Genomic DNA, 27,144 nt, shown 5'->3' with positions numbered 1-27,144 from the left:
GGTGGGGCGGGGGCAGAGGGAGAGGGAGAAGCAGACTTCTTGCTAAGCAGCGAGCCCCATACCAGGCTGAGCTTGATCCCAGAACTCTGGGATCATGATCTGAGCAGAATGCAGACACTTAACTGAATGAGCCACCCAGGCGCCCCCATGCCTGTGCTTTATTTTTATTTATTTGTCAGAGAGAGAGAGACAATAGGCACAGGCACAAGCAAGAGGAGTGGCAGGCAGAGGGAGAAGCAGGCTCCACACTGAGTAAGGAGCCCAGTAGGGGACTCGATCCCAGGAAGTGGGATGATGACCGACCTAAAAGCAGGGCTTAATCAACTGACCACCCAAGTGTCCCCACACATGTACTTTCAAAGGAGGCTTGGGATGTCATAGATACTATCGTTTTCCCAAAATAGAAATTGTTTTGTAGTATTTCTTTTCCAATGATAAAACGCGAGATCACTCCGGTGCTGAGCTCTAGGCACTGCAAATTTTTAATAAGAAAAAATATATATTGTATTATAAGAGGCTTTTATTGAGGCAAGGATGTGAGCTATTTTCACTTTTACTTTTTTTTATTTTTTTATATATTTACTTGAGAATGTGAGAGAGAGAGCATGATGGTGGAGAGAGGAGGAGCTGAGGAATGGGGAGAATGTCACAATTATCAAATAGTGCCTTACGTTCTCATATCATCTGGTATTCCTTTCACAGAGACTTTTTACAACTAAATTACTTGAATAATCATTTTAGTGTTTCACTCTGTATGATGTAATTTCGAAGAAATACTCTTTTTGCTCACCACGTCTCCAAAGTGTTACACAGTATCTGCCTAATTAACGCTAGTTTTATCTGTTTGTTTGTTTGTTTGTTTGTTTGTTTTAATATGTCACGAGGTTCCCCATTCATTTCATAGTTCCGTAGAGAGCCTTAAGTTGTCCGTTCTCGGTACTTCAAAAAAACAAACAAACAAACAAACAAAAACACACATCCTAACGCTCCCCGAGTCTAAAATAAACAACAGCACAAACTCTGGGAGCAGAAAAGCATCTACTCAAAATAACCTCCTCCTCTTTCCCGAGGTAAATAAAGACGCTCTCGAGATCCCGCGATAACAACATCGCGTGGGAGGCTAGGACCGCCCCCTCCCCGCCCCGCTCCCGCCGCCTTCGTGTTAGTGCGCATGTGTCGCTCGCCCGGAAACTACCGCAGTGGCTGCGGGGAGAAAACTGAAAGCCCGGAAGTAAACATTGACGGATTGACTTCATTTTTGTCGGGTGATTTCGGGGTGGCCTGTGGCCCGACTGGGTAAGAAAATGTGGGAATTTGGGGATCGGGAGGAGATGAAGCTGGAAAACTCTGGGAAATAGAACAAGGGCTCCTATTTCTTAGACACATCCTTACAGAAGTGATGAATTCCAGGTCGAGGAGGGAACGGGAATTGGGAACCGTGAAGAAAGCCACCGTCCTTGGCCTTAGACACTATACTGGTGCCAAGTCCAACCAGGACTGTGTCTTTTTAATGGTTTTTAGAGTAACAGCTATCAGATTTATTGGAGTTTCACTTCCCAGCTATTAGCTACTTGGGGCTCCTGAGCACTTGATTTATGGCTAGTCTATTTTATACCTGTAAAATTTGTATCAGATTTTAAAGATTTACTTTATTTTTTCTTATGTTCATTGCATGTTAAAATAATATGTTGGGGGACGCCTGGGTGGCTCAGTTGGTTGAGCGGCTGCCTTCTGCTCAGGTCTTGATCCCAGCGTCCTGGGATCGAGTCCGGCATCGGGCTCTCTGCTCAGCGGGGAGCCTGCTTCTCCCTCTGCCACTCTGTCTGCCTGTGCTCACTCTCTCTCTCTCTCTCTGACAAATAAATAAATAAAGTCTTTTAAAAAATATAATAATAATAATATGCTGGCTATATTGGATTAAGTTAAAATATTGTAAAGTAATTTTACCAGCTTTTTAACTATCTTAATATGACTACTGGAACTCTTAAAGTGATGTATGAGGCTGGCATTGTATTTATCTTTGCCCTGTATTGAGATTTTAGGCTTGTGTAATGGGATATGACATAATCAAATTTATGTTCTGAAAAAATAACACTGCAGTGTGGAGAACTGATTGGAAAGAAGGACAGGAGACCAATAAGGAGGGGAAAGTAATAATTTTTATTAAAATGTTAGCATTGAGAATAGATAGAAGTAAATAAATCTGAATGCTATTCAGAAAGCCAAAAAAGCAGTAGTGATGAAATATTTATGGAGATTAGCTGGAACATATATGTTAAGGTATGAGTGGTATTTTTCATTAATAGAGGAAACAGTGAATGGAGATGCCATTCCATGGAGACGCTTATGAATTTGAATTAAGATTTGCTGAGTTCAGGTGTCTCTAAGACGCTCTAAATGGAGATGTTGTGAAGTAAGCAGTTGGAATATATGTATCTGAAGAACAGATAAAAGATCTAGAGAGGAGCAATAGGTTGGAGAGCCAACAGTAGTATATTGTGGCTATTGAAGCCTTAGAAAGAGATGAGCTTTCTACTTATGGAGTCCAGAGTGATGAAAGAGACTAGCCTTGTGGAATCCAAAATTAAATAAATGGGCAGAAATAGAGGAACTTGTCAAGAAGACAGGAGCAGCAGGAGAGATTCAAGAAAAACCAAGAGATAATAGTGTTACTTAAGCCAAAAGATACGCATGTTTCAAGAAAGGAAGGAACAGGGGTACCTGGGTGGCTCCATTGGTTGAGCGCCCAACTCTTGATTTCAGTTGATGTCATCATCTCAGGGTGGTGGGATTGAGACACAGTCTGCCCAGCTTCCCACTCATCAGGGAGTCCACTTCTCTATCTCTCCTTCTGCCCACCCACCCATACCTACATGCATGCTCTCTTTCCCTCTATAATAAGTAAATCTTGGGTCACCTGCGTGGCTCAGTTGGTTAAGTGTCTGCTTTTGGCTCAGGTCATGATCCCTGGGTCCTGGGATAAAGCCCCATGTCAGGCTCCCTAGAGTCTGCTTCTCCCTCTGCCCTTTGCCCTGCTCATGCTCTCCCTCCAAAATAAATAAATAAAATCTTTAAAATAAAATATTTTAAAAAGGGGAAGGAAGAGAACTGAAAAATATCTAGTGGATTTAGCACATCGATCCTTGATGACTTAGTGGTAACTCTTCAGAGAGATGGGGGTGGAAGCTAAGTTAGAGTGACTGTGGAAGGAAGTAGAAGATGGGAAAATAGAGAATGGATATAGATAACTCTTCAGGCATTTCATCTTTAAGGAAAATGGGACACTGTTTACTCATGTACGGTTAACATGCTAGAAAAGCCTGAGACATACATAGAGAGATTCAGGAGTGTTAATGAGAGAAAGAGTCTTATGAAATTTTAAGTATGCAGGATGTATGCAGGATGCCTGGGTGGCTCAGCCTCTGCCGTCGCCTCAGGTCATGATCTCAGGATCTGGGGATCGAGCCCTGCATCAGGCTCTCTGCTCAGCAGGGAGTCTGATTCCCCCTCTCTCTCTGCCTGCCTCTCTGCCTACTTGTGATCTCTCGCTCTCTCTGCCAAATACATTTTTTTTAAAAATAAAAAAAAAAAAGTACACGTGTATGCTTCTCTCCATTTGTAAATTAGAGTTGAGGAAGGAACTGCAGACAGTACATAGAGACTTTTTGTAGAAAGGAAAGAGACCCTTCCCTCACAGATACTTTAATAACATATGAAATACTATGTATAAATGAGACTGCAGTATGTGTTATTAGGGTGTACTTTTGATAATTTCACTGATGAACTCATGAGGGCCTAGTTTATACTAATATATATATATTTCTTTTCGTAGAGGGGTCCAGATAACCATGTCAGCTGCAGCTGTAGATGCAGTTAATGCGGCCCCCCTGTCGGGGTCCAAAGAAATGAGTCTAGAGGAACCAAAGAAGATGACCAGAGAGGACTGGAGAAAGAAGAAGGAGCTAGAAGAACAACGAAAACTGGGTAATGCTCCAGCAGAAGTTGATGAAGAAGGAAAGTAAGTACATTGTTTGCATGATCTGTTCATTAAAAATTCAAATTTATGTTCACTTAGTAATTTCTCATGTTTTGCTTTGACAGTTTTTATTATTTTATCAGATTTGTATATGTAAGATTTAATAATAGAAATTCATTAAAGAACTTCTAATGAACAGCAGTCATCCCTTTCAAGTCTTCCCACTCCCTGTCCCACTCTGCAAAAGTGACTACTTTTAAATCTTTCTATTTTGAGTTTTTCTGGTTGATAGCTCCATATCTCTAAATAATGTATCTACATGATTATTTTAATCAACTCTAGGCATTATTAACTAACTTCTTGATCTTGTATAAGGTTTATCTACTCATATACATCCCTATTTTCCTTATCTCTTTCCTGACTTCAGTTCTGTCACTACTATTAGTTGCTATATTGGAAATGTTTTCACTCTAAAATAAATTACATTGTTTGGGGCACCTGGGTGGCTCAGTGGGTTAGGCCTCTCCTTTGGCTCAGGTCATGATCTCAAGGTCCTGGGATCGAGCCCTCCATTGGGCCCTCTGCTTAGCGGAGAGCCTGCTTTCCCCTTTCTCTGCCTGCTGCTCTGCCTACTTGTGACTTCTCTCTCTGTTAAATAAATAAATAATATCTTTAAAATAAATTACATTCCTTATCTTCAGGTTTTTTTGTTTTGTTTTCTACTATATTATAGAGATATCAGGCATATACTCTCCCCCACCCCACTACACTATCTCTGTTTTTACAATCTGTTTTGGCTACCTTTGTAATTGTAATACCAATTATTTTTAAACTTTATTTTTTTTTCTTTAAAGATTTTTATTTAATTGATGGAGAGAGAGACACACAGCGAGAGAGGGAACACAAGGAGGGGGAGTGGGAAGGGGAGAAGCAGGCTTCCCACCTAGCAGGGAGCCCAATGCAGGCCTTGATCCCAGACCCTGGGCTCATGACCTGAGCCGAAGGCAGTGTTTAATGACTGAACCACCAGCACTCCTCAAACTTTATTCTTTTTTTTTTTTTTTAACTTTATTCCTTCTTTTCTTTTTTTTAAAATTTATTTGACAGAGAAGGAGATCACAAGTAGGCAGAGAGGCAGGCAAAGAGAGAGAGAAGCAAGCAGGCTCCCTGCTGAGCAGAGAGCCCAATGCAGAGCTTGATCCCAAGATCCTGAGATCATGACCTGAGCCGATGGCAGAGGCTTAACCCACTGAACCACCTAGGCGCCCCCACAAACTTTATTCTTAAAAAACATATTTTTTTTAATTACAGAGACATCAACCCTCATATACCTCAGTATATTTCTTCAGTGCCATGGTATATCGATCCGTCAAAAAGACCTACTTTAAAGCACCAGAGACCACAACCAGAGAAACAGAAGCAATACAGCTCATCTGGAGAATGGTACAAGAGAGGTGTAAAAGAGGTATGTAAACAACTTTTATATATATCCTTATGAAAATGGAAATTTTATTTTAAGAACTTAATTTAAGAACATTTAATCAAGTTATATCAGAATATAGAACCTTTTACCTGGGATTAAAATTTACAATACATACTACTTTTGTTTCTGTGTTTTCTTTTCTATATTTTATGTTGCTAGAATACTTAAACTTTCTCATTTATAAAAGTGTGGAGACTTTAAGTAGTTTTACTCTTAATGAGTAAGTCACTTCACTAGACAATATAGTAATGAGAACCAAAATTATTTCTAACTTATTCAGAAATAAAACATTTTGTTTTTCTTTATATCTATTTACAGAATTCCATAACTACTAAGTACCGCAAGGGGGCATGTGAAAATTGCGGGGCCATGACACACAAAAAGAAAGACTGCTTTGAGGTAAGTTCATCTTTGAGAATTCTAGAAACTTGTCAGAGAGTCTCTTTTTTCCTATCAAAGAGCTTAATTCTATTTTTCTAAAGTTACCTAAATTTTGGTACAAGTTAAATAAGAATTTGAGTGAGATTAGTTTAGCACCATCGTAATTTTCAGCTGGGAGAGGAACTGATAATTGAACAGACCACAAACTCCCATGGTATGTTTATGCTTGCTTTGTAAAGGTTATCTGAAATTTTCCTCTAGGCTACAGGAACTTGGGGAAAGATTTGATTTTATTCTATTTCCCAGAGACCTAGGCGAGTTGGAGCAAAATTTACAGGTACTAATATAGCTCCAGATGAACATGTCCAGCCTCAGCTGATGTTTGACTATGATGGGAAGAGGGACCGGTGGAATGGCTACAATCCAGAGGAACACATGAAAATTGTAGAAGAATATGCCAAAGTTGATCTGGTGAGCAAAGTAACCTGCTTTCCCACACTGCTTAAAGAATGTACATTAAGCGACTCTGGTTTTGAGTGTTCGAGCAATATAAAAATGGTGGCATTTTTATTATAGTAGTGGAAGGTCTGATAGAATAGTGAAAATAAAGTGTGCTAACCGTATTGGCAGCAGTTTCTTCTTATTTGATTCTTGTCTTTTTTATTTAACTCCCTAATGGAGGCTGCAGAAGATATTGGAAGCATGAGAACGGATTAGTATCTAGGGCTTTTGGATTTTTAAGGTTATGAACTCCTTCCAGCCCCACACACTGCATCTTGTCTGGGCCTGTTTTACAGATGTCTCACATAGCGTTTGAGAGAAGTGAAAGAAGAACAGGATAACACATATCAGAAAATTGAATTTTATTTTAATTCAACTTCAGGTTTTTTTGTTATGATTTTATAAGCTTTCCCCCATTCCTTCAAATCCACAGTAAGGCTGCTTTTTTTTTCTTAAGTAGAGTGTACATTTAAAAGTCATGGGATTTATATAATGGAAATTTCATCTATTCTTGAACAGTGGAATATGTGGTAATCCTGGGCCTGCCAGGCAAGCATCAGTCATTTGGGGTCAGGTTACAGCTGCCCCTTTTGGATAGGGCTTGTTCTTTGAAGTTTAATCACTAGTGCTGTTTGGCTCAGTTTACATTAATGCCTGACTCGAATAGGAGTTTGTAAATCCTGTTATTTAGGAATCATACATCTAGAGTTACAGGAAATCTCAAAGAGATGACCTTGTTTATTGATCTTTCTGGAAACTATAAATTTATTAATTTTAAAAATATAAAAATTAAATGTTCATTTGAATGTTGTAAAGTAAATTTCAAATGTTTCCTTTTTTGTTAGGCAAAACGAACCCTGAAAGCCCAGAAACTCCAAGAGGAATTAGCCTCAGGAAAATTAGTGGAACAGGCTGTAAGTAATGAAAATTATCCATAAAAACATTAAACTCGTAGTAAACAAAAAATGAAAATCAAAACAAGAATTCATTTTATATCTGTCTAGTTAGGAAAGACTTAGGAAGAGAGAAGTGCTATTGAGAGGAAAGACTAAAACTGGCACTTCTCTAATATTCACGGGAACATACCTTGATGCAGTCATTTTGGAAAGAATATTGCCATAAGATATTTATATACATTTTCTGGAATTAAGTCAGTAGGTCCTTCTGTCCTAAAGAATTTCCTAGTAATCAGAAAAAAGATCACATATGCAAAGATATTCATTGTAACACTTTTTAAAATGGCAAGAAATTGAAGTAGCCTAAATAGGAGTAAGGAGTTGGTGAAGTAAACTGTCTTGCATCTGTATAATAGAATGTTGCATAGTTCTTAAATGACTTTTATCAACACTTGTAACAAGAATGGATAACACTTATATTTAAATAACATATGAAAAAAATATTGTAATATCACATAGGAAAAAAAAGCCAGAATACTGATTCTCATTCACTGTAGAATTAGTAAATTTTTCTTGGTATTTTTACTAGTATCTTCTACTAGTATTTTCCATAATGACTGGAATAATTTTATAGCTGAGTAAAAAAATCTATAGTAAAGCTGTATTGCCAATTTTTTATTCATTACAGCTTAATAGTGCATACTGTGCTTAGTAAAGGTTTTCTTTTTAACAGATTGATGGCACACATAAATAATAAGTAAAACATTTGGAGTTTAAATTCCTAAAAGGGACTCAGCAAATATGAGTTACAAACAGACCTAAGTAAGTAATTACCAGCTGAGCAGTCACTGAGACCCCCTGGCAAGAAAGTTCACAGCACAGGTTAACAGAGAGATATCAAAATACAGCTCTGCCCCTGGCCAGTTAGGTGGTCACAGAAAAAGTAATTTATTTCTCTGAGCCTCATTTTATCATCTCAAGTAGAGACACCACCACCTACTGCCTAGGAGGCCTAGCATCATATCACAATGTAAGTAAACACTTGATAATTAGAAGCTGTTACTATTACCAGCTCTGGAAAAGAAAACATGCTGTTTCTCTTGTTCTAGTATATTCTCTGTTGTTTGTTGTAACCTGGTCTAATTTATTTCACTGGTAAGCATACTTAAATGTGTATAGAAGACGGATGATTTGTGCCCACTTCAGTACTTGGATATTAATATTAATTACATGCAGTAGAATAGTCTACTATAGAGATTGAATTTTTGTATGGCAGTATAAATGTTTTTTGTTGAACTAGCTACTTGTGGGAACAAAAAACATTTCTGGGGTGCCTCGCTGGCTTAGTCAATAGAATGTGCAACTTTTGATCTCGGGGTTGTGAGTTCAAGCCCCACATTGGACCATACATAAAAAATAAAAAATAAAATATATATCTATTATGTTAATAGAAATATATATATATATTTCTGATGCTGAAAGTAATACATACTGAGTGAAAAAATAGAAAATTATAAAGAAGGAGAAAAAGTATCTCTTATGTTAATTATTAACCTTTTGAAGTGGGCCTTTCCAGGGCCCACTCCGCCTCCCCACATGTATCTATATGTGTGTAATTATAACATGTTTTTAACATGGATTTCATCTTTACATACTTATTTATCGCCTACTCTTTCAATTAATATATAGTGCAGTGAACTCATGTTTTCACTGTCATTATAGACCTATCTATTTTTATATTAATTCACATGGTTCAAAACTCAAGATACGCAGTTATCTATTAAGAAGATATACAGTAAAAAGTTTCCCATCCTGGCCTCCATCTACCCTATCTCTAAAGCTCACCCTGCCATAATCTGTTTTATTTTTCTTGTGGATCCTTTCAGAGTTTCACAAACAAAAACAAATAATACTATTCCCACCTTTCTCTCCCCCTTTTTTTTAACAATAACTGCAAAAAAAAGAGGAGCAGATTCTGTTTTTTTCCTGCAAATTGGATAAAATCACTTCTAATGGATGTTAAGTATTCACTGAGTGCAGTAATTTATGTAACAATTGTCCATTATTAATTTGACTTGTCCCAGATTTTTGATACTATATACAACACTGTAAATAACATTGTTTTACATACCTCTTTATATAATTTATTTATATAATTGACATATTCCCTTAGGACGAATTCCTTAATGTGTAATTGATGCAGTGAGTATTTTTATTTAAAATTTTAATGTCATGGGGCGCCTGGGTGGCTGGGGTTAAAGCCTCTGCCTTTGGCTCAGGTCATGATCCCAGGGTCCTGGGATCAAGCCCCACATCGGGCTCTCTGCTCAGCGGGGAGCCTGCTTCCTCCTCTCTCTGCCTGCCTCTCTGCCTACTTGTGATCTCTGTCAAATAAATAAATAAAATCTTTTAAAAAATAAAAATAAAAAATGAAAATAAAATTTTAATGTCATATCACTTAAGTACCATTCAGGAAAGCTATGCAAATTTATGTGTATATATATATATAATGTCCACATATGTATAGTCATTGTGTTTACATAGAGAGGATAGATACATTCGTACACACTCATATTTCCACATCCCCCCACTAATGCTCTAAGGTAGTCTTTTTAACTTTGAAGACTTCTAAAAGGATGTGATAAGATGCTGACTACTTTGCTATAGGCCTTTTGTGGAGTTAGAGAAAATCCTAACCAATGCTAATGAAGGAAGGATGTCTTTGTGACAAGGATCTCAGACTCTCCTTAAATTACAGTACAGTGGCATGCCTGGGTGGCTCATTGGGTTAAGCCTCTGCCTTTCGCTCAGATCATGACCTGAGGGTCCTGGGATCCAGCCCTGCATCTGGCTCTCTGCTTGGCAGGGAGCCTGCTTCCCCCTCTCTCTGCCTGCCTCTCTGGCTACTTGTGATCTCTCTCTCTCTCTCTCTCTCTGTCAAATAAATAAATAAAATATTTTTTAAAAAATTACAGTATTGTATCATTTGAGTAGATTCCTCATTGCATGATTTTGCAAAAGTTGTTTTGGCTCTAAAGATACTTTTTACATGATTCTAGTAACATTTTCTTTTTAGACTTGATAGAAAAACTTCAGTGAGGCTTGGCAAAAATGGTATATGCCTGAAGGTTAACATATAAGAAATGAATATATATTGGATACATTGGTCATTTTTATGTCCTTCCTACCTTTGTGCAGTTATAATCCTGTATCACTGAAAATTCTCTAGAAATTTTCTGGCTTTGTAGACAGTCTGGTACAATTATTCACAGTGACATACTGGTATTCAGAATTTACATGCTGATTACAATGAGAAATAGGATTTGTTCAGCTAGATTTAATTTATGATGTTTTACTTATATATTTAAAGTGTTAAATAATTAGTAGATTCAATGGAATAAAATTACAATTCTTTTTTCTTCTTGAATGATGCAGAATTCTCCAAAACACCAGTGGGGAGAAGAGGAACCAAATTCTCAGACGGTAATAAATATGTGCCCTGTCTGGGTATACATTAAATTTTTCAATTTTTGACAGCTAATAACAATAACAATAATAATAATAGCTTTAAGAAATATAAGTAAATAAGAGTTTGGTTAGAGGGAAAACAGGAACTAGATGTTGCTCTTTTTTTTTTATTTGTTTTTCCTTCTTTCCCCTTCCTTCAGGAAAAAGATCATAATAGTGAAGATGAGGATGAAGATAAATATGCAGATGATATTGACATGCCTGGACAGAACTTTGACTCTAAGAGGCGAATTACTGTCCGGAATCTCAGGATTCGAGAAGATATTGCAAAAGTAAGCCTTGCCAACTCAACATACACATCCAAGAAAATATTTGTGTTCCCACCCCAAATTTTGTCTACTCAGCTGGTATCTGAGCACTGTATGGGTTGATACATTTTGTCATTCCAAGATTAAGTATCATTCTGTTTTTTCCTCTTCATCTGTACCCCACCAATGCATACACACATGTAATTGATCATGATTAATTCCTCCGCCTAGTCTGCTGAAATCTTTTTTTGACAGACGTAAACATTAATGCAGTCTTAAAACATTTTCCCTTCTAGTATTTGCGGAATTTAGATCCAAATTCTGCTTACTATGATCCCAAAACTAGAGCGATGAGAGAGAATCCCTATGCCAACGCAGGGAAGAATCCAGATGAGTAAGTATCAAGTTAAATGTATAGGTTTCACGGTGGGGGAGGAGTGTTTTTAATCGTAAAACTGAATCTGAGTTAAAATGAACAATATCTATGGCTGGGTCAGAAAAGAATGAACTTTCCTTAAAGAAAGCAATTTCTGAAACAATTTGTTTTTTAACTTGTGTTTACAGAGTGAGCTATGCAGGGGATAACTTTGTAAGATACACAGGAGACACCATTTCAATGGCTCAGACACAGTGTAAGTGTTTCTCTATCAAGGTATTTTATATCCACTCTAAAGAAATTTGGCGGCATTTTTAGAAGCTTGTTTTCGATAAGTATGCAATAAATGTAGCTGAGAACTCATTAAGATACTTTTGATTATTGTAGTGTTTGCTTGGGAAGCCTATGACAAGGGATCTGAAGTGCATCTGCAGGCTGATCCTACAAAACTAGAGCTGCTGTACAAGTCCTTCAAAGTCAAAAAAGAAGACTTCAAAGAACAGCAGAAAGAAAGCATCTTGGAAAAGGTAATTTTGATCAGAATGTAAAGAAAAGAATGTTCATTGACGAGAAATGACCAGTTCATCATTTGATTGACATGTGGAATACAACACACAGAGAGGCTCTTTTAGTTCATTAGGACTAGTTCTATCCTCCTATTAACTTGATCAATTGTATACATTGTCACTATATCCATATCAGGAAGCTTTTGGAGCAAAACAAACCATGGAAAAACTTAGTAGTTTAAAATAAACATTTGTTATTTCTCACAGTTTTGTATGTCAGCTGGGTCTCCTGGTCTGGGCCTGCTCATCTGAAGCTGGATGATCTAGAATGGTCTCATTCCAGTCTCTAGCAGTTAGCAGGTTAATTATCCTAGGAGCCCACCTCTGGAACAGCTCATCTGTACCGCATGTGGGCCCTTACCTTGTAGTAGGCTAGTCCAGCTTCAGCAGGCATTCTTGGTACCAGAGACTAGTAACAAGAAGCACGATGCCCCAGTGTACCAGTGCTCTTCAGGGCTTTGCATCGCATTTGCCAGTTTCCAACAGGCCTGAACAAGTAACATGGCCAGGCCCAGATTCAGAGGTTGGAGAAACTATCTCTTGAGGGGAAGAGTAGCAAAGTCATGTGGCAAATACGCATGCATACGAGAATAAAAGGAATTAATGGCCATTTTGTAATCTACACACTCAAAAGATGAATAGCAGCTGGAGACATCTTTTATTTCCCTCTAAGATTTTTGTGCCTTTTTTTGACGGTATTTTGTATAACAAAGGCCATAATGATTATTCCTTTCATGTTTCTGATTGGAAATAAACCCATCAATAGAGATTTGAATGTGAATCTTTGCTGTAAAATGTATTTAATAATGTTCACTGTTCTTTTAGTATGGTGGCCAAGAACACTTGGATGCCCCTCCAGCTGAATTGCTTTTAGCTCAGACTGAAGACTATGTGGAGTATTCAAGACATGGGACAGTCATCAAAGGACAGGAGCGGGCTGTCGCCTGCTCTAAGTATGAGGAGGATGTGAAGATCCACAATCACACAGTATGTGCTAAACCAGAACTATTTGGTGTCCTTGTTAGCATTTTGCTCTGGGTCATATTTTCTTACTACAACAGTAGTGAATCATTGTTGTGCTTTTCTTTTTTTTTTTTACATTTTAATTTTGTTTTATGAAATTTTTCCAAAAATACAAAAAATGTGGAAGAATACTATTATGTTCATCCACATAGCTACTACTTAGATTCAGAAATTTTTTGCATGTCGGTATATATGCTTTGGGGCATGTACATGCACGCATGTGTGTGTATGCATGTAAATATAATATATATATGATTTATATATTTTTTAACTAAAACATTTGAAAATCACAGATACTATGATATTTCACCCATAGAAACTGTATCATGCATCTTCTAAAATCAGGGATATTCCCCTCCATAACTATCACACTTTATAAATTGACACAACTCCTTCATAGCATCTAATCTCTGGTTCTTAATCACATTACTAAAATATACACAAAAATGTCTTTAAAGAGGTGGTTTGTTTTTGTCTTGCATCAGAATCCAATCAGAGTTCATTTTGGTTGTTGTATCTCTTTCTCTATCTTCCTCAGTCGTATCTCCCTTTTTTCATGACAGCAACTCTTTAACAGATAAGGTCATTTATTTTTTAAACTGTGTCATATTCTGTATTTGACTGATTCCTAGTGATACTGTAGGATTTATTCCTCTATCTTCTGCATTTCCTGTAAACAGGAATTCAGAGCTAAAGGCTTGATTAGTTATAAGTTCAAAATTATGACAAGAACATGTGATGCAGAATTCATAATTCATACTTTTTATGATGAATTCACATCATAAAACATACATTATTTGCTATACTCTTGAAGTACTCAAACTACAATTGTCAAAGTCAGATCAAAAACTGAACTAGCTATAGGAGCCAGGCCACTAAATGTATATGATCGAAGTGACCCAGGCACACACACACACACAACACAAACCCTGTCTAAAAGGGGCATCCAGGGCACCTGGGTGCTTCAGTCGTTAAGTGACTGCCTTCAGCTCAGGTCATGATCCCAGGGTTCTGGGATCAAGTCCCACATCAGGCTCCCTGCCGGCCTGCTTTTTCCTCTCCCATTCCCTCTGCTTGTGTTCCCTCTCTCTGTCTTTTTCTTTGTCAAATAAATAAAAATCTTTAAAAAAATTAATAATAATAATAAATAAATAAAAGGGACATCCACTGGTCACCAACAGCCAGTTCTTGCCAAGTGGGAATGTGGGCCCAGAATTTCCCAGTTCTTAATTTTTGAAGAAAAGTCAGATAATCCTAAATTTTTTTTTATATAGTTATGGGAATGGAAAGCAAGACCATTATAATTTAATGGCTGCTTCTTACACCTGAGGTCAGGCCACCCTTTCCCTGTTACCTTGCCATGGAATCACCATAGTTTTCCTCCCAAATTACCTTGTAAAGGGCTGTATTATTTGGTACTCATATCAACAATATATGAGAATCCCTAGTTTTGGGTTCCTTTTTAAGTAACAACTCTCTCTCTGCAGCATATCTGGGGATCTTACTGGAAAGAAGGCCGATGGGGATACAAATGCTGTCACTCTTTTTTCAAGTATTCCTATTGCACTGGAGAAGCTGGCAAGGAGATTGCTGTAAGTAATTGTCCTCTAGTTCTTAAACTGTAACACAACCAAAGCTGTTAAGTCAGAATCTGTATTAAGTATGTTTTCTCATGTTTCAAATGTTAACTTTTTCTTCAGTGATTAGTGATCACTGACTGTGATACCCAAGTCAAATATCTTTTCCCACAGAATTCAGAGGAATGTATTATAAATGATATAACTGGAGAAGAATCTGTGAAAAAACCTCAAACCCTCATGGAGGTAAGTCTGATCATTTGTCCTGAATTAAGTCCTGGAAGGCTGACTTTAAAATTTGTGCCGGAGCTTTGTTTTTGCCTTAATAACACTGTATATTTCAACCCTCCCTTTCAGATGCATCAGGAAAAATTAAAAGAAGATAAAAAGAAGAAAAAGAAGAAGAAAAAGAAGCATCGAAAGAGCAGTTCAGATAGTGATGATGAAGAAAAGAGACATGAAAAATTGAAAAAGGTCTCTGTGAACTCTAAATAGTCAAAGTGATGACAGTATTCTTTATTTGTAGCAACCTTAAGAAGTGAGGAAATAGGGGCGCCTGGGTGGCTCAGTGGGTTAAAGCCTCTGCCTTCGGCTCAGGTCATGATCCCAGGGTCCTGGGATTGAGCCCCGCATAGGGCTCTCTGCTCAGCAGGGAGCCTGCTTCCTCCTCTCTCTGCCTGCCTCTCAGCCTACTTGTAATCTCTGCCTGTCAAATAAATAAATAAAATCTTTAAAAAAAAAAAAAAAAAAAGAAGTGAGGAAATAAGCCCCAAGTCTGGATGATTTGTTTAGGTTACCTTGTATCAGGTCTAGAATGCAAAAGGAGATTTTTGTGTATCTCAGTATTCCCTGTTTCTGGAATGTTTGATAAAAATTACCAACATACTGAAGAAATGTGCTTTTAAAGCTGTTATTTTAGAGTTACTGGCTGCCTAGAAAGAATTGCCTTTTAGCTCTATAATTTGTAAGTTTCAACAAGTCCTTGGGAAAAGTCAGAATGGTAGTTTCCACAAGAAGCATCAGTTGTGGACTTCTGTTAGTGAAATCAGTATCATTGAATCTTTGTTATTAAGCAAATTTTTTTTAACATTGAAAATGTGGTAGAATGTTTTGTGCTACATGAAAATACGGTATCAGCCAAGTAGTGATTAGTTACAGCTTGACAGTAGAAAGGCTGACACTTGAAGCTCTTTTGGACAATCTAGGTTTTTGATATGACAATTTATATTCAGTGGGGTCTTTGGTATTCTGCTATTTTAGAACAGAAGAGATCTGATGTAGAGCTGTGGTCTCAGAACATCTCGTGTTTTTCCTCTTACTATAGGCACTGAATGCAGAGGAGGCCCGCCTTCTTCATGTCAAGGAGATCATGCAAATTGATGAGAGGAAGCGGCCTTACAACAGCATATATGAAACTCGGGAACCCACTGAAGAGGAAATGGAAGCCTATAGAATGAAACGTCAGAGGCCAGATGACCCCATGGCTTCCTTCCTTGGACAGTAGTAACTAGTTATAGACAGTCACCCAAGATAGACACAGCTGATACATTCTTTTCAGCTTCTTGCTGATGATTATAGATGGAAAAAACCCATGACTACTACTCTTGCTGCCTGACTTTAATAAAGACTCTGGAAGTCTCATAGCAAATTCATTTCTTTACACACTGAAGAAACAAAAACAAAGAGGAAGTACATTAAGTGTATATTTTTATTTTACTTCCAGTTTTATATTAGGTGATGTGCAAAGAGGCCTTGGCTCTCTACCTAACAAGAACATCTTCTACTCAACATTTATTAAGTCTCTAACTTTATTTCCTCAATTCTTACGGCCCTTTATCTAGTGCTAGTACACATTTTAAAGACAGATGAGTTACTCTTTCTCAAAATCACAGTTTTGTTTTTTCAAATTACTAGTAACTATAGTTGTAGTTATTTGAGTATCGTTTGTTTTTGCCTTCTAAGGTTTTCCTGGTCTAAAGCTAAAAATAAATCAGGTTACTGAAAGGAAACCTTTAGAATATATGTATGACTTTATCCCCCATTTCAGTCTGTATAGTAATAATTCTGTTTTCTATTTGGTTATATAATTTTGATTTTTAAAATATTTCCTTATACTTTATACCCAGAACTAAATGGATTAGTCTTTGAATGGAAAAATAACTCTTTTTTATCTTCGAGTCACTGATCAGTACTAGGTGTTTTACCATTCTGGACATGAGCCTTTAGACACAGAAACCCTTTCCTCTATCATAGAGTATGGTTTGTGGTACTATTTGTTGTTTTAATTGTGATTGCCTTTATATAATGATCATGAATATTAAATTTTAGAAGACTGTAGAGTATCCATTGTACCTAATCTTTACAGAAAGCAAAAATTGCTTGTAATTGTATAAAAATTGCAGAAAGCAAAACCTGAAATTGAAGGTTTCTTCAGAGAATTACAAGGATAGCTTATAGGGCTATTAATAACTGAGACTACCATGATCCTCAGGCCTCTTCTAAGAACATTGTGAAGATAATACAGTGAGAGTGGGATCATGAAAACAGCCTGTTTCAAACCCTGACACAAGTAATTGGCTTTTAACAGCTCTCTGGCTTCTAAGCTACCAAAACCCACTAGGATACCACATTAAGTTACCATCTAAGAAATTGTGCTGGTGAGAGTAACAATCAAATTGTCAAGTACTATGGATACCATAGCTAGATTCAAACTAGTACTAGTACGAAGTTCAAACAGCAATGCAAAGAGAGCTCATTCTTATCTATTTCAAGAAAGTCAATGATTTACGTTTTCATACTCCTACCATAATATGGAGTGGTTCAACATAAAGTCTAACAATGTCTACTTTTTATTTTATTTATCTTTTGTTAATAAAGATATATAATTGAGAATACTTAACTGAGTGGTTTATAGTATTATTTCAAATATTTGGCAGAAAAGTAGTTTATGGCAAGGGATTTTGAATTAGAAAATTTCAGGATCTAACTCAAAAAATGTGTCGACTTTTCTGGCTCTCTGTTCCCTCTTCAGTGAAATCTAATTTACTGATTTTAGGAAGACTTCTATACTACCTGAACTCACGTCTTATTTCTCCATTTTGGAAAACAAAGATAACACCTGGAACATTATTCATTATGTGAACTTCGTGTTTATTAATAATAGCTGCCTTTTGAGCGTTGAAACTGTACTGTAATTTTTTGTATGTTACTTCTGCAAAAAGAACTTCATGGTGTAAAGGATAATGCCCCTATCTATCTTACAAAAAGCACATGGGCTTAACAATTCCAGGTAGCTTGCTCAAGTCCTGACAGTTAAAAGTGCTAGAGCCAGGACATAAAGCCAAGTAACTCTGACTCCTAAATCCTACTCCTGTCTCCAGTATTTAAGACCCTGCTTTCTGGACCAGGAAGACTGGTCTTTTGCAGGCCTCAGTTGGCCAGGTTCACCCTGGACAGCTGATAATGATGCATCTGCCCCACATTCTTTGATAGTGCCCCTTTCCCCAACCTTGTGGCATGTTTCTACCAATACTGACTATACAAAAATGAATAAATTGTCCTTTCATTAAATTTGTAACAATTCTGGAAGTACGTACCACCCTCCCACCCCCACCATCACCCCAATTTCTTTCAGCAACGTTTTCTAGTTTCTGCTTTGGGATTTTTCCTATAAAATCTCTCTAAGGGTGCCTGGGTGGCTCAGTGGGTTAAGCTGCTGCCTTCGGCTCAGGTCATGGTCCCAGAGTCCTGGATAGAGTCCCACATGGGGCTCTCTGCTCAGCAGGGAGCTTGCTTCTTCCCCCCCACCCCACCCTTTCTGCCTACTTGTGATCTGTCAAAAAAATAAAAAATCTTTTAAAAATAAAATAAAATCTAATACGGATTTATAATTTTAAGATCATGTTAAAACGAATTTTAAGGGGCACCTGGGTGGCTCAGTTGGGTTAAGCCCCTGCCTTCGGCTCAGGTCATGATCTCAGGGTCCTGGGATCAAGTCCCACATCAGGCTCTCTGCTCAGCAGGGAGCCTGCTTCCCTATCTCTCTCTCTCTCTCTCTGGCTGCCTCTCCGTCTACTTGTGATTTCTCTCTGTCAAATTAATAAATAAAATCTTTTAAAAAAGAATTTTTAAATTGAAGCTCTTTTCTCTAAAGTGATAATTCTGAGGAAATTCATCCTCACATTCTAATTTATGGAAAGAGGTGACTTGCATGGACAAGAAGACACAAGCTCTAGACGCTCTTATCCACTCTGAGTATCTTCATGGAGTTTACAGCCTGTCGCATTTGCTTCAGTGTTTAATTTGGGAGTTCAATGAGCTTCCTTCTCTTCACTCCTTAATCACACACAGAAAATGCTAATTACTGGAGTGTTAAAAATTTATTTCAGTGCTCTGAAGAGCTACGTAGACTTTGCCATACTTTCCATTCCTTCGATTCTACGACTCATTCTTTCTGGCAGACACACACACACACAAAAAAAACCTCCTTGCTACGTACACAATTCAAAAAAAAAAAAAAAAAAAAAAAATTGGAGAGGAACAACGCGCATGCTCTTTACTCAAGCTTGCTGAGTCCTCAGCCGGTGGCTAATGCGCCTGCGTGCGGGGAGAATCCTCGCCCCGTCTGCGGGCGGGAAGCCACACGGAGAACCCGGATGGAACCGCGGCGCGGCTGGGGTGGAGGTCGCTGCGGACTCTTCTGTTTCCCTGCGCCCGGTGGGTTCCTGCTCGGGGACCGGACCTGAAGAGCCGCCGCCCTGACTGGTTCCGGCGCCTAGTGGCTGGACCCCAGCCCGATCGGAGAGCGACCTGGAGCTGGAGACGGGCGCGTGAAAGAAGCCCGAGCATCCTTTGGGCCTGCGCCCAGGCTCGGAGACGGGCGGGTGGAGTCCGAGCGGAGTCCTGGCCGCTGGCGCGCGTAGCTCCCCCGAGCCGCTTCCCAAACGCGCCGTCCTTAATACACCAACAGGTCCTACCATTTACGAGCTGCGTGTTCCTTACATGCATGCTTCATAATTAAAGCTCCCAACAACCCTCCAAGGTAGGTACTATTGTCCTTCCCACTTGAGAAATCGAGGCTTGGAAGGGACCCAGCCTCCAGGTGACAAAGCCAGGATCCCAGGCGTTTGCCTCTGGAGCGTTTGCTCAGCTACTGTTCGGTTTTCTTCTGCCCGTTGCCTTGAACTGCAGAGTGTGTTGATGAAATTCCGTCCCCCAGACACCCGCACCTCCCTTGGACTGGAAGAGGTAGTGGCGAGATAGAAGTTGAATTGGGTTTGATTTGGAGTTTTAGGTTTACAACTGCACTTGGGTGTTGTCACTGCGAAATATATATGTTAGCATTTCCCAGAAATTTCAGTTATGTGAATGCTCACTTTTAACTGGCTTTTCATCAGTTGTGATACTTTTTGTGATCCTTATCTACCCTTATGCCTCATAAACTTGCAAAAACATTTTACTTAGTGATAATCACGTCTTTAACTCCGCATCTTAACTCTCAAAGGAATCAAACAAATTATGTCTATTTTATAAGATAATGCATTTGTTCATTTTACTGTTTACTATGGAACGTTTTCCCCATAACATAAAAATACTGAGTGGTGTAATGTAACAACCATCATTCAGCTTTGTTAACAACTCAAGGCCCATCTTTTTTTTTTTTTTTTTTTTAAGATTATGTTCATTTATTTGACAGACAGAGATCACGAGTAGGCAGAGAGGCAGGCAGAGAGAGAGGAGGAAGCAGGCTTCCTGCTGAGCAGAATGCCCAATGCGGAGCTCCATCCCAGAACCCTGGGATCATGACCTGAGCCGAAGGCAGAGGCTTTAACCCATTGAGCCACTCAGGTGCCCCTCAAGGCCCATCTTACCTCTCCTATCTCCACTCCACTTTGTTTGTGTGTATACAGTATTTCAAAGGAAATCACAAACGTCATTTCACTTGTAAACAACTAAGTCTGTATCTCTGATAAATTAGTACTTTTTTCACACAAACATACCATTATCACATCTGTTTAACAATAATGTCTCTTTTTTTTCTTTTTTTCCTCCCCATTTTTTAAGCAGTCTCCACATCCAGCATGGAGCCCAAAGTGGGGTTCAGGCTCACAACCCTGAGATCAAGACCTGAGCTGAGATCAAAAGTCGGATGCTTAACCGGCTGAGCTGTCCTGGTGCCCCAGTTAACAACAATTTTTTAATACAATGATGCTTTTTTAATGTTTACATATTTTAGGATATTGTGATTACTAAGGAGCAAGTGAAAATCGAGAGGTTCTAAAACACAAGAAAGCCTCTTGGGCAATAAATTCCTCTTTGAGAATCATGAAAATTCTTGCCACCTATTCTCCCTTTTTGAGGGGGATGAGGAGGACTACTGCAAATGAATTTTTCTAAAAATCCTTTTGTTCAAAACAGGTAAATTTTCAATCATACATACATACTTGAGTAGCATAGTCAGGGTGAATTGGAATGGACTCTTAACTGGTCCTGTAATAATTTCTAATGAGACTAAAGGAAAGCTTTTTCATTCACTTCTGCTCCCCAAAACATACGTGGTGAATACACATAAGAGAATATAGAAAGATAAGCATTTTTTATGACAGTGTCATAATTACACTATCAGGAGGTTCTAAACAGTTGGCCCTATCATCATCACTTGACAAAAGAAAGTTTAAGATCAACATTTAAACTTCATATCATCTTTCTTGATGGGCAGATACCTTCCAGTTTTTAACTGACTCATACCAGACACCCATATGGTATGTCAACTTACTAACTTACATAGAAGTTCATTTTATAGCTAGTTAATTGTGGCAGAGCCACTAGAAAGTTAGTGTTTTAAGTTACTGTTCTTGCCTTACTTATTGTGAGGGTTGTTTATGGCCAAGGTCGGCATTTGGACTTAAATGTGTCCCTGTTAAATTATTTCTGCCACATTCTGTAGTATAGAACTTTGGAAACAGGGGATCACTTGTTTATTGGGAGACAGAATTGTTTTCAAAGGTATATTTGAGCCTACCTGTGGGCTATACCTTTGCTCATTGCTAAGGAGGAAGAAAAGTAAAAGGCATGGCTTTCTTTCTGTCCCTTAACTTTCTTAGGAGGTTGTTACCAACTCGGAAACTTAGAAGCCCATTAAAGCATTTACTTAGCAACCTAGCATATCAGCAAGCTAGGGTTTGGCCTGAAGGATATGTTTTCATTATTCTAAATCTGACTGAACTAGACTATGTATTAGAACCACCTGGACAGGGGCGCCGGGTGGCTCAGTGGATTAAGCCGCTGCCTTCGGCTCAGGTCATGATCTCAGTGTCCTGAGATCGAGCCCTGCATTGGGCTCTCTGCTCAGCGGGGAGCCTGCTTCCCCTTCTCTCTCTGCCTCTCTGCCTACTTGTGATCTCTCTGTGTCAAATAAAATCTTAAAAAAAAAAAAAAAAAAAAAAAAGAACCACCTGGACAAGATTTAGAGCCTTTTTTTTTTTAAAGTAATCTCTACCCAATGTGGGGCTCGAACTCACAACCCCAAAATCAAGAGTCCCATGCTGTACCAACTAAGCCATTCAGTTGCCCCAAGATTTAGAGTCTTTTGTCCTTCTAGAAAAGAAGATTTATTAGTTCTAAGGGAGGGAGATGTATAATTTCAAAGAGGTTCCCAGTGATTATGATGAACATCTCTTATTAAAGATCACTGTTCTGGGGCGCCTGGGTGGCTCAGTGGGTTAAGCCGCTGCCTTCGGCTCAGGTCATGATCTCAGGGTCCTGGGATGGAGTCCCGCATCGGGCTCTCTGCTCAGCAGGGAGCCTGCTTCCCTCTCTCTCTCTCTGCCTGCCTCTCCATCTACTTGTGATTTCTCTCTGTCAAATAAATAAATAAAATCTTTAAAAAAAAAAAAGGTTACTGTTCTAGTTATCATTCATAAGAATTATCTAAAATGTTTATGTAGAATACAGATTCTGTACCCCTACTGTAGAGCTAGGGGATCAGAATCTCTGGGAGCGGGTACCATGAATCTACATTTTATCAAAAGATTTCACTGATTCCTCCATTTGCTAAAGTAGGAACCATTACCTTCTAATTCCTGTTCTCAGATTAAAACAAATTTAATCTTGGGAATACTGCTTATTTTCATTCCATTGTTGTGGCTTCTTTCTTGACCACTTTTATTGAGGGGTAGCTATATGAAAAAGCATCATGAAATTCCTATTGTAACTAAGGATGTCCTATGAGAGATATTTTTCTGAAGTCTCAGTAACAAAAATAGTTGTGTTTCTCCTGAACAACTTGTTTTGCTTCTCTGTATGGACAATATGAATCATGGTTTGGTAGTGTGTTACACTTTAGCGGCAAGGAAGCTCTGAGCTGAATTTGTATCCTACTTCTGTGTCAAAGGCTACTTAATCCAACCCGCTTGAAATTCTCTGCTTACGTTGGAATCAGAGCCAGTCAAGAATCAGATAGTATTACAGACCCGTTTAATCCTTAACTATGAAAATGAACTGGCCACTATGTCAAAATATCTCCTTCGTAAAAGTATTTAGTGAATTACTCCCTTCTCTATTCACTCGTTCATAACTGCCTACTGGCGGAGAATGGAAGGAGGGGGTAGTATAGTTGAGATGCCCTTTTAGGGAATACAAAGTGTACCAGATTTGCTTGGAACGTACATCACTGAAAACAAATTAAGCCATAACTTCAGTTCACCAATAGAGATTTTATAGGTATTCACCACCTACATAAATGCAAATCTCCCAAATGTAGCTTACTGGTAAGTCATTTATTCTGGGGCATTAGCTGTGAGCTGATAGTTCTAAGTTGGACCGTCATGCTCTCATGGTTTACTTTCAACTGACGTGTTACAGGACGTGTCTTGACATGTACAGATGGCATGTGATGTGGCTTTGTTTTTGTTTGGCTAGCCCGTGGTTTTTAATGTGTGGGTTATATTTTGCTCCCAAAGCAAAATTCTGCAGCATCTCTGGAATACTGCCTGAGAATTTGGGGGTGCCATGTCGAAGAAACGCAAATGGGATGATGACTATGTTCGTTACTGGTTCACCTGTACAACGGAGGTTGATGGAACTCAGCGCCCACAGTGTGTGTTGTGTAACTCGATATTTTCAAACGCTGACCTCAGACCATCCAAATTGTCTGACCACTTTAACAGACAGCATGGTGGTGTAGGTGGGCATGATCTCAATAGCCTGAAACATATGCCAGCACCATCGGATCGGAGTGAAACCTTGAAAGCATTTGGAGTTGCATCTCACGAGGATGCCCTATTACAAGCATCTTATCAGTTTGCATATTTATGTGCCAAGGAGAAAAATCCTCATACAATAGCTGAAAAACTAGTGAAACCTTGTGCGTTGGAAATAGCACAAATAGTTTTGGGACCCGATGCACAAAAGAAGCTTCAGCAGGTACCCTTATCAGATGATGTGATCCATTCTAGAATTGATGAAATGAGCCAGGATATCTTACAGCAAGTTCTAGAAGACATCCAAGCCAGTCCTCTGAAAGTGGGTATTCAGCTTGCCGAGACCACGGACATGGGTGACTGCAGTCAGCTAATGGCGTTTGTACGATACATAAAAGAAAGAGAGATCATAGAAGAATTTCTGTTCTGTGAACCACTGCAGTTAACAATGAAAGGAAAAGATGTGTTCAATCTCTTCAGAGACTTCTTTCTGAAGCATAAGATAGCATTTGATGTATGTGGCTCTGTTTGTACTGATGGTGCCTCCTCTATGCTAGGAGCGAATTCAGAATTTGCTGCTTGTGTGAAAAAGGAGGCACCTCATATCGTGATCACGCATTGTTTGTTGAATCCTCATGAACTTGTCACAAAGACCTTGCCTACAAAACTGAGAGAGGCTCTGTTTACTGTGGTGAGGGTGATAAATTTCATCAAAGGACGAGCTCCAAATCATCGCCTCTTTCAAGCTTTTTTTGAAGAAATTGGAATCGAGTATAGTGTCCTCCTTTTCCACACTGAAATGAGATGGCTTTCCCGAGGTCAGATACTCACCCACATTTTTGAGATGTATGAAGAAATAAATCAGTTTCTCCACCACCAAAGCAGTAATTTAGTCGATGGCTTCGAAAATAAAGAGTTTAAAGTTCACTTAGCATACCTTGCAGATTTATTCAAACACCTGAATGAACTTAGTGCATCTATGCAAAGGACTGGGATGAACACAGTATCAGCCAGAGAAAAGTTATCTGCTTTTGTTAGGAAGTTTCCATTTTGGCTAAAGCGACTTGAGAAAAGAAATTTCACCAACTTTCCTTTTCTTGAAGAAATCATTGTTTCCGACAACGAGGCAGCAAGCATCGCAGCTGAAATACCACTGCACCTGCAACAGCTGAGCAACTTCTTCCACGGGTACTTTTCTGTCGGCGATCTTGCTGAGTCAAGTAAGTGGATACTGGATCCGTTTCTTTTTAATCTGGATTTTGTCGATGATGGTTATTTGATGAAAACTGATCTTGCTGAATTACGAGCTAGTGGCCAAATCCTAATGGAATTTGAGACGATGAAGCTCGAGGATTTCTGGTGTGCTCAATTCACAGTGTTTCCAAACCTAGCAAAGACAGCTCTAGAAATCCTTATACCATTTGCAACTACATACCTTTGTGAATTGGGATTTTCATCACTTTTACATTTTAAGACAAAGTCCAGAAGCTGCTTTAACTTGAATGATGACATCCGTGTGGCTATTTCAAAAAAAGTTCCTCGTTTCTCAGACATCATTGAGCAGAAGCTACAGCTACAGCAGAAGTCACTGTGAGCGGATACATTTTTAATGTATAATTCTTAATATATTTTTAATTCCATTGTAAAATTAAGTTATAATTGTGTCTCTTTTATATTTACGGTCTACCAAAGCCCGAGAAAAAGTTTAGCATCTGTAACTTCTAATTCTCACAGTTTTGGTATTAAGAACACAGGCAGCAGAGAAGATGATGTATCGCCTGGTGGATACTTAGAATTCTTCAAAGTGTCTGTTGAACCTGCTGATATGATACATAAAAAGACACATAAGCCCTAGAGTATCCAGCTAAGTGGTACAGTAGGCTAGGAATGGAGTCCATCGAAAAGAGAAGATCTCCTAGAAAATGGATCTTCATGTTAAAAGTAAAAGTTGAAGGACAAAATGACAGACTGAGTCCCCACATCTCTGTGAGTGTTGTTATGGGGAGGTTAATGGGATCAGAAGAGGATTGTGAAATGTTATAGTGGGAGAAGGGATGATTCTAGTTTATATAAGATATACTTTTAAATGTGTTCTTTGGAGGTAGTCTTATAATATCCAGTCCTCTCACTCCCATGCTCTAAATACCACGACATTAATAAATGTCCTAATAGTCTATTAGTCACTCTTTGTCTTTTTTTAAATTACAGCCGGACTCTAAGTCATTGGGGCTGCTAAAAAGAGCCTTGCCATAGAGATTCTGATTTAGCAGGTCTGGGCCTTCATTCTCAACCAGCTTCCAGATAGTTCTGTTGGATTCTTTGGGCTTCTGTTCTCATCTTATTTTCCCTTTACCCCAATTTTCTCATTTATTTTACATCTTAAGCTATGTGAATTTTCCTAACTTAGTTCAAAGCTTTTGAATGGACCAGAATATAAATACTAAATAAATTGACATGAAGTCACTGTGGTAAATCAAGGCCATCAGAAAATTTCCTGTGGGAATTTAAATTTATATGCTTTTTCTAGATAATAATTTGGTAAAACATTAATAAGTTTACATTTTTATTTCAAAACTTTAATATCTTATCGAAGTGGTAGGCTAAAATATGAGTCCTATAATGAAAAGCCAGTCCCTTTCCTGCCCAATTACTTAACCAATTCTGTTTATCTCTAAGTAATGTGTTTATACCAAACACATATGCCAGTTCTGTGTTTTGGTTTTTTAGTTTTTTAATTAAGCAAACTCTATCCTTAGTATGGGGCTCGAACTCACAACCCAGAGACCATGAGTCACATGCTCCACCAACTAAGCCAGCCAGGCATCCCCACATACACCGGTTTTGATTTATCAGCTTTAGAAGTTATATATTGACTCCTCTAGATAATAGGTAATTACTGAATTTATAAAATGTTCATTTCCTTTCCTACTATTCCTAATATTTTATTATGGTAGTATTAATTTTAGTTCCTTTGTTGATTATTCATAGCCCTTTGATTGGGGATTTTTCCCTCTAGGAATTTACATTCTGGGAAGAGTCAGGGATATCCTGATTTTATTTATAAAATGGGTAATTGCAGCATTTTTATGATAGTGAAAAATTGGAGGAGAAAAGACTGAAGGGGAATGGAATCTGACTAACAGTTATCACCTGAGTACTACAAACTGAAGTTTGTATTGTCTACACAAAACAACCTGATCACCATCCATCAAAATATTTTTATCAATAAACATAAATACATGGCTTTCATCTAAAAATGTATTTATAAAATATAAGTCCTAATTTTTTTCTAGTATGATCTAACATCAAAAGCAGTGGGAAGAATTTCCAAAGCTAATGTAGGAATAAATCTAGAAGAGTATGTATAAAGTTTCATACGTGTGTGTATC

At 38.3% G+C, this 27,144-nt stretch overlaps 2 protein-coding genes across 2 annotated transcripts; both read left to right on the top strand.

Annotated features, from left to right (window-relative positions):
* Positions 1–1,171: 1,171 nt before the first annotated feature.
* On the top strand, positions 1,172–17,454 carry SLU7 (SLU7 homolog, splicing factor). The gene is made up of 16 exons (XM_059174211.1): positions 1,172–1,296; positions 3,833–4,018; positions 5,288–5,441; positions 5,778–5,858; positions 6,147–6,311; positions 7,187–7,255; positions 10,673–10,720; positions 10,906–11,037; positions 11,310–11,407; positions 11,578–11,645; positions 11,777–11,916; positions 12,781–12,942; positions 14,466–14,570; positions 14,730–14,801; positions 14,913–15,029; positions 15,880–17,454. The coding sequence occupies exons 1-16, from the start codon at positions 1,172–1,174 to the stop codon at positions 16,057–16,059; spliced, it is 1,902 nt and encodes a 633-aa protein (XP_059030194.1). The 3' UTR covers positions 16,060–17,454.
* Positions 17,455–19,155: 1,701 nt separating this feature from the next.
* FAM200C (family with sequence similarity 200 member C) lies at positions 19,156–26,228 on the top strand. Its single transcript, XM_059174210.1, has 2 exons — positions 19,156–19,596; positions 23,516–26,228. Exon 2 carries the CDS (start codon positions 23,565–23,567, stop codon positions 25,347–25,349), a length of 1,785 nt encoding a protein of 594 aa, XP_059030193.1. The 5' UTR covers positions 19,156–19,596; positions 23,516–23,564; the 3' UTR covers positions 25,350–26,228.
* The last annotated feature ends 916 nt before the right edge of the window (positions 26,229–27,144 follow it).

The sequence above is a fragment of the Mustela lutreola genome, chromosome 5 (genome assembly GCF_030435805.1).
Source record: "Mustela lutreola isolate mMusLut2 chromosome 5, mMusLut2.pri, whole genome shotgun sequence".
Taxonomy (NCBI): Eukaryota; Metazoa; Chordata; class Mammalia; order Carnivora; family Mustelidae; genus Mustela; species Mustela lutreola.
Note: the sequence above shows the minus strand (reverse complement) of the source record. Positions and strands in the feature narration are given on the sequence as shown.

What these genes read in the sequence shown, in the direction of transcription:
- SLU7 (XM_059174211.1), top strand. Translation starts at nt 1,172, where the DNA reads ATGTGTCGCTCGCCCGGAAACTACCGCAGTGGCTGCGGGGAGAAAACT. An exon ending in AGGAACCAAATTCTCAGACG is followed by an intron (nt 10,721 to 10,905) that starts GTAATAAATATG and finishes CCCTTCCTTCAG; the next exon opens with GAAAAAGATCATAATAGTGA. An exon ending in TTCAATGGCTCAGACACAGT is followed by an intron (nt 11,646 to 11,776) that starts GTAAGTGTTTCT and finishes TGATTATTGTAG; the next exon opens with TGTTTGCTTGGGAAGCCTAT.
- FAM200C (XM_059174210.1), top strand. Translation starts at nt 23,565, where the DNA reads ATGTCGAAGAAACGCAAATGGGATGATGACTATGTTCGTTACTGGTTC.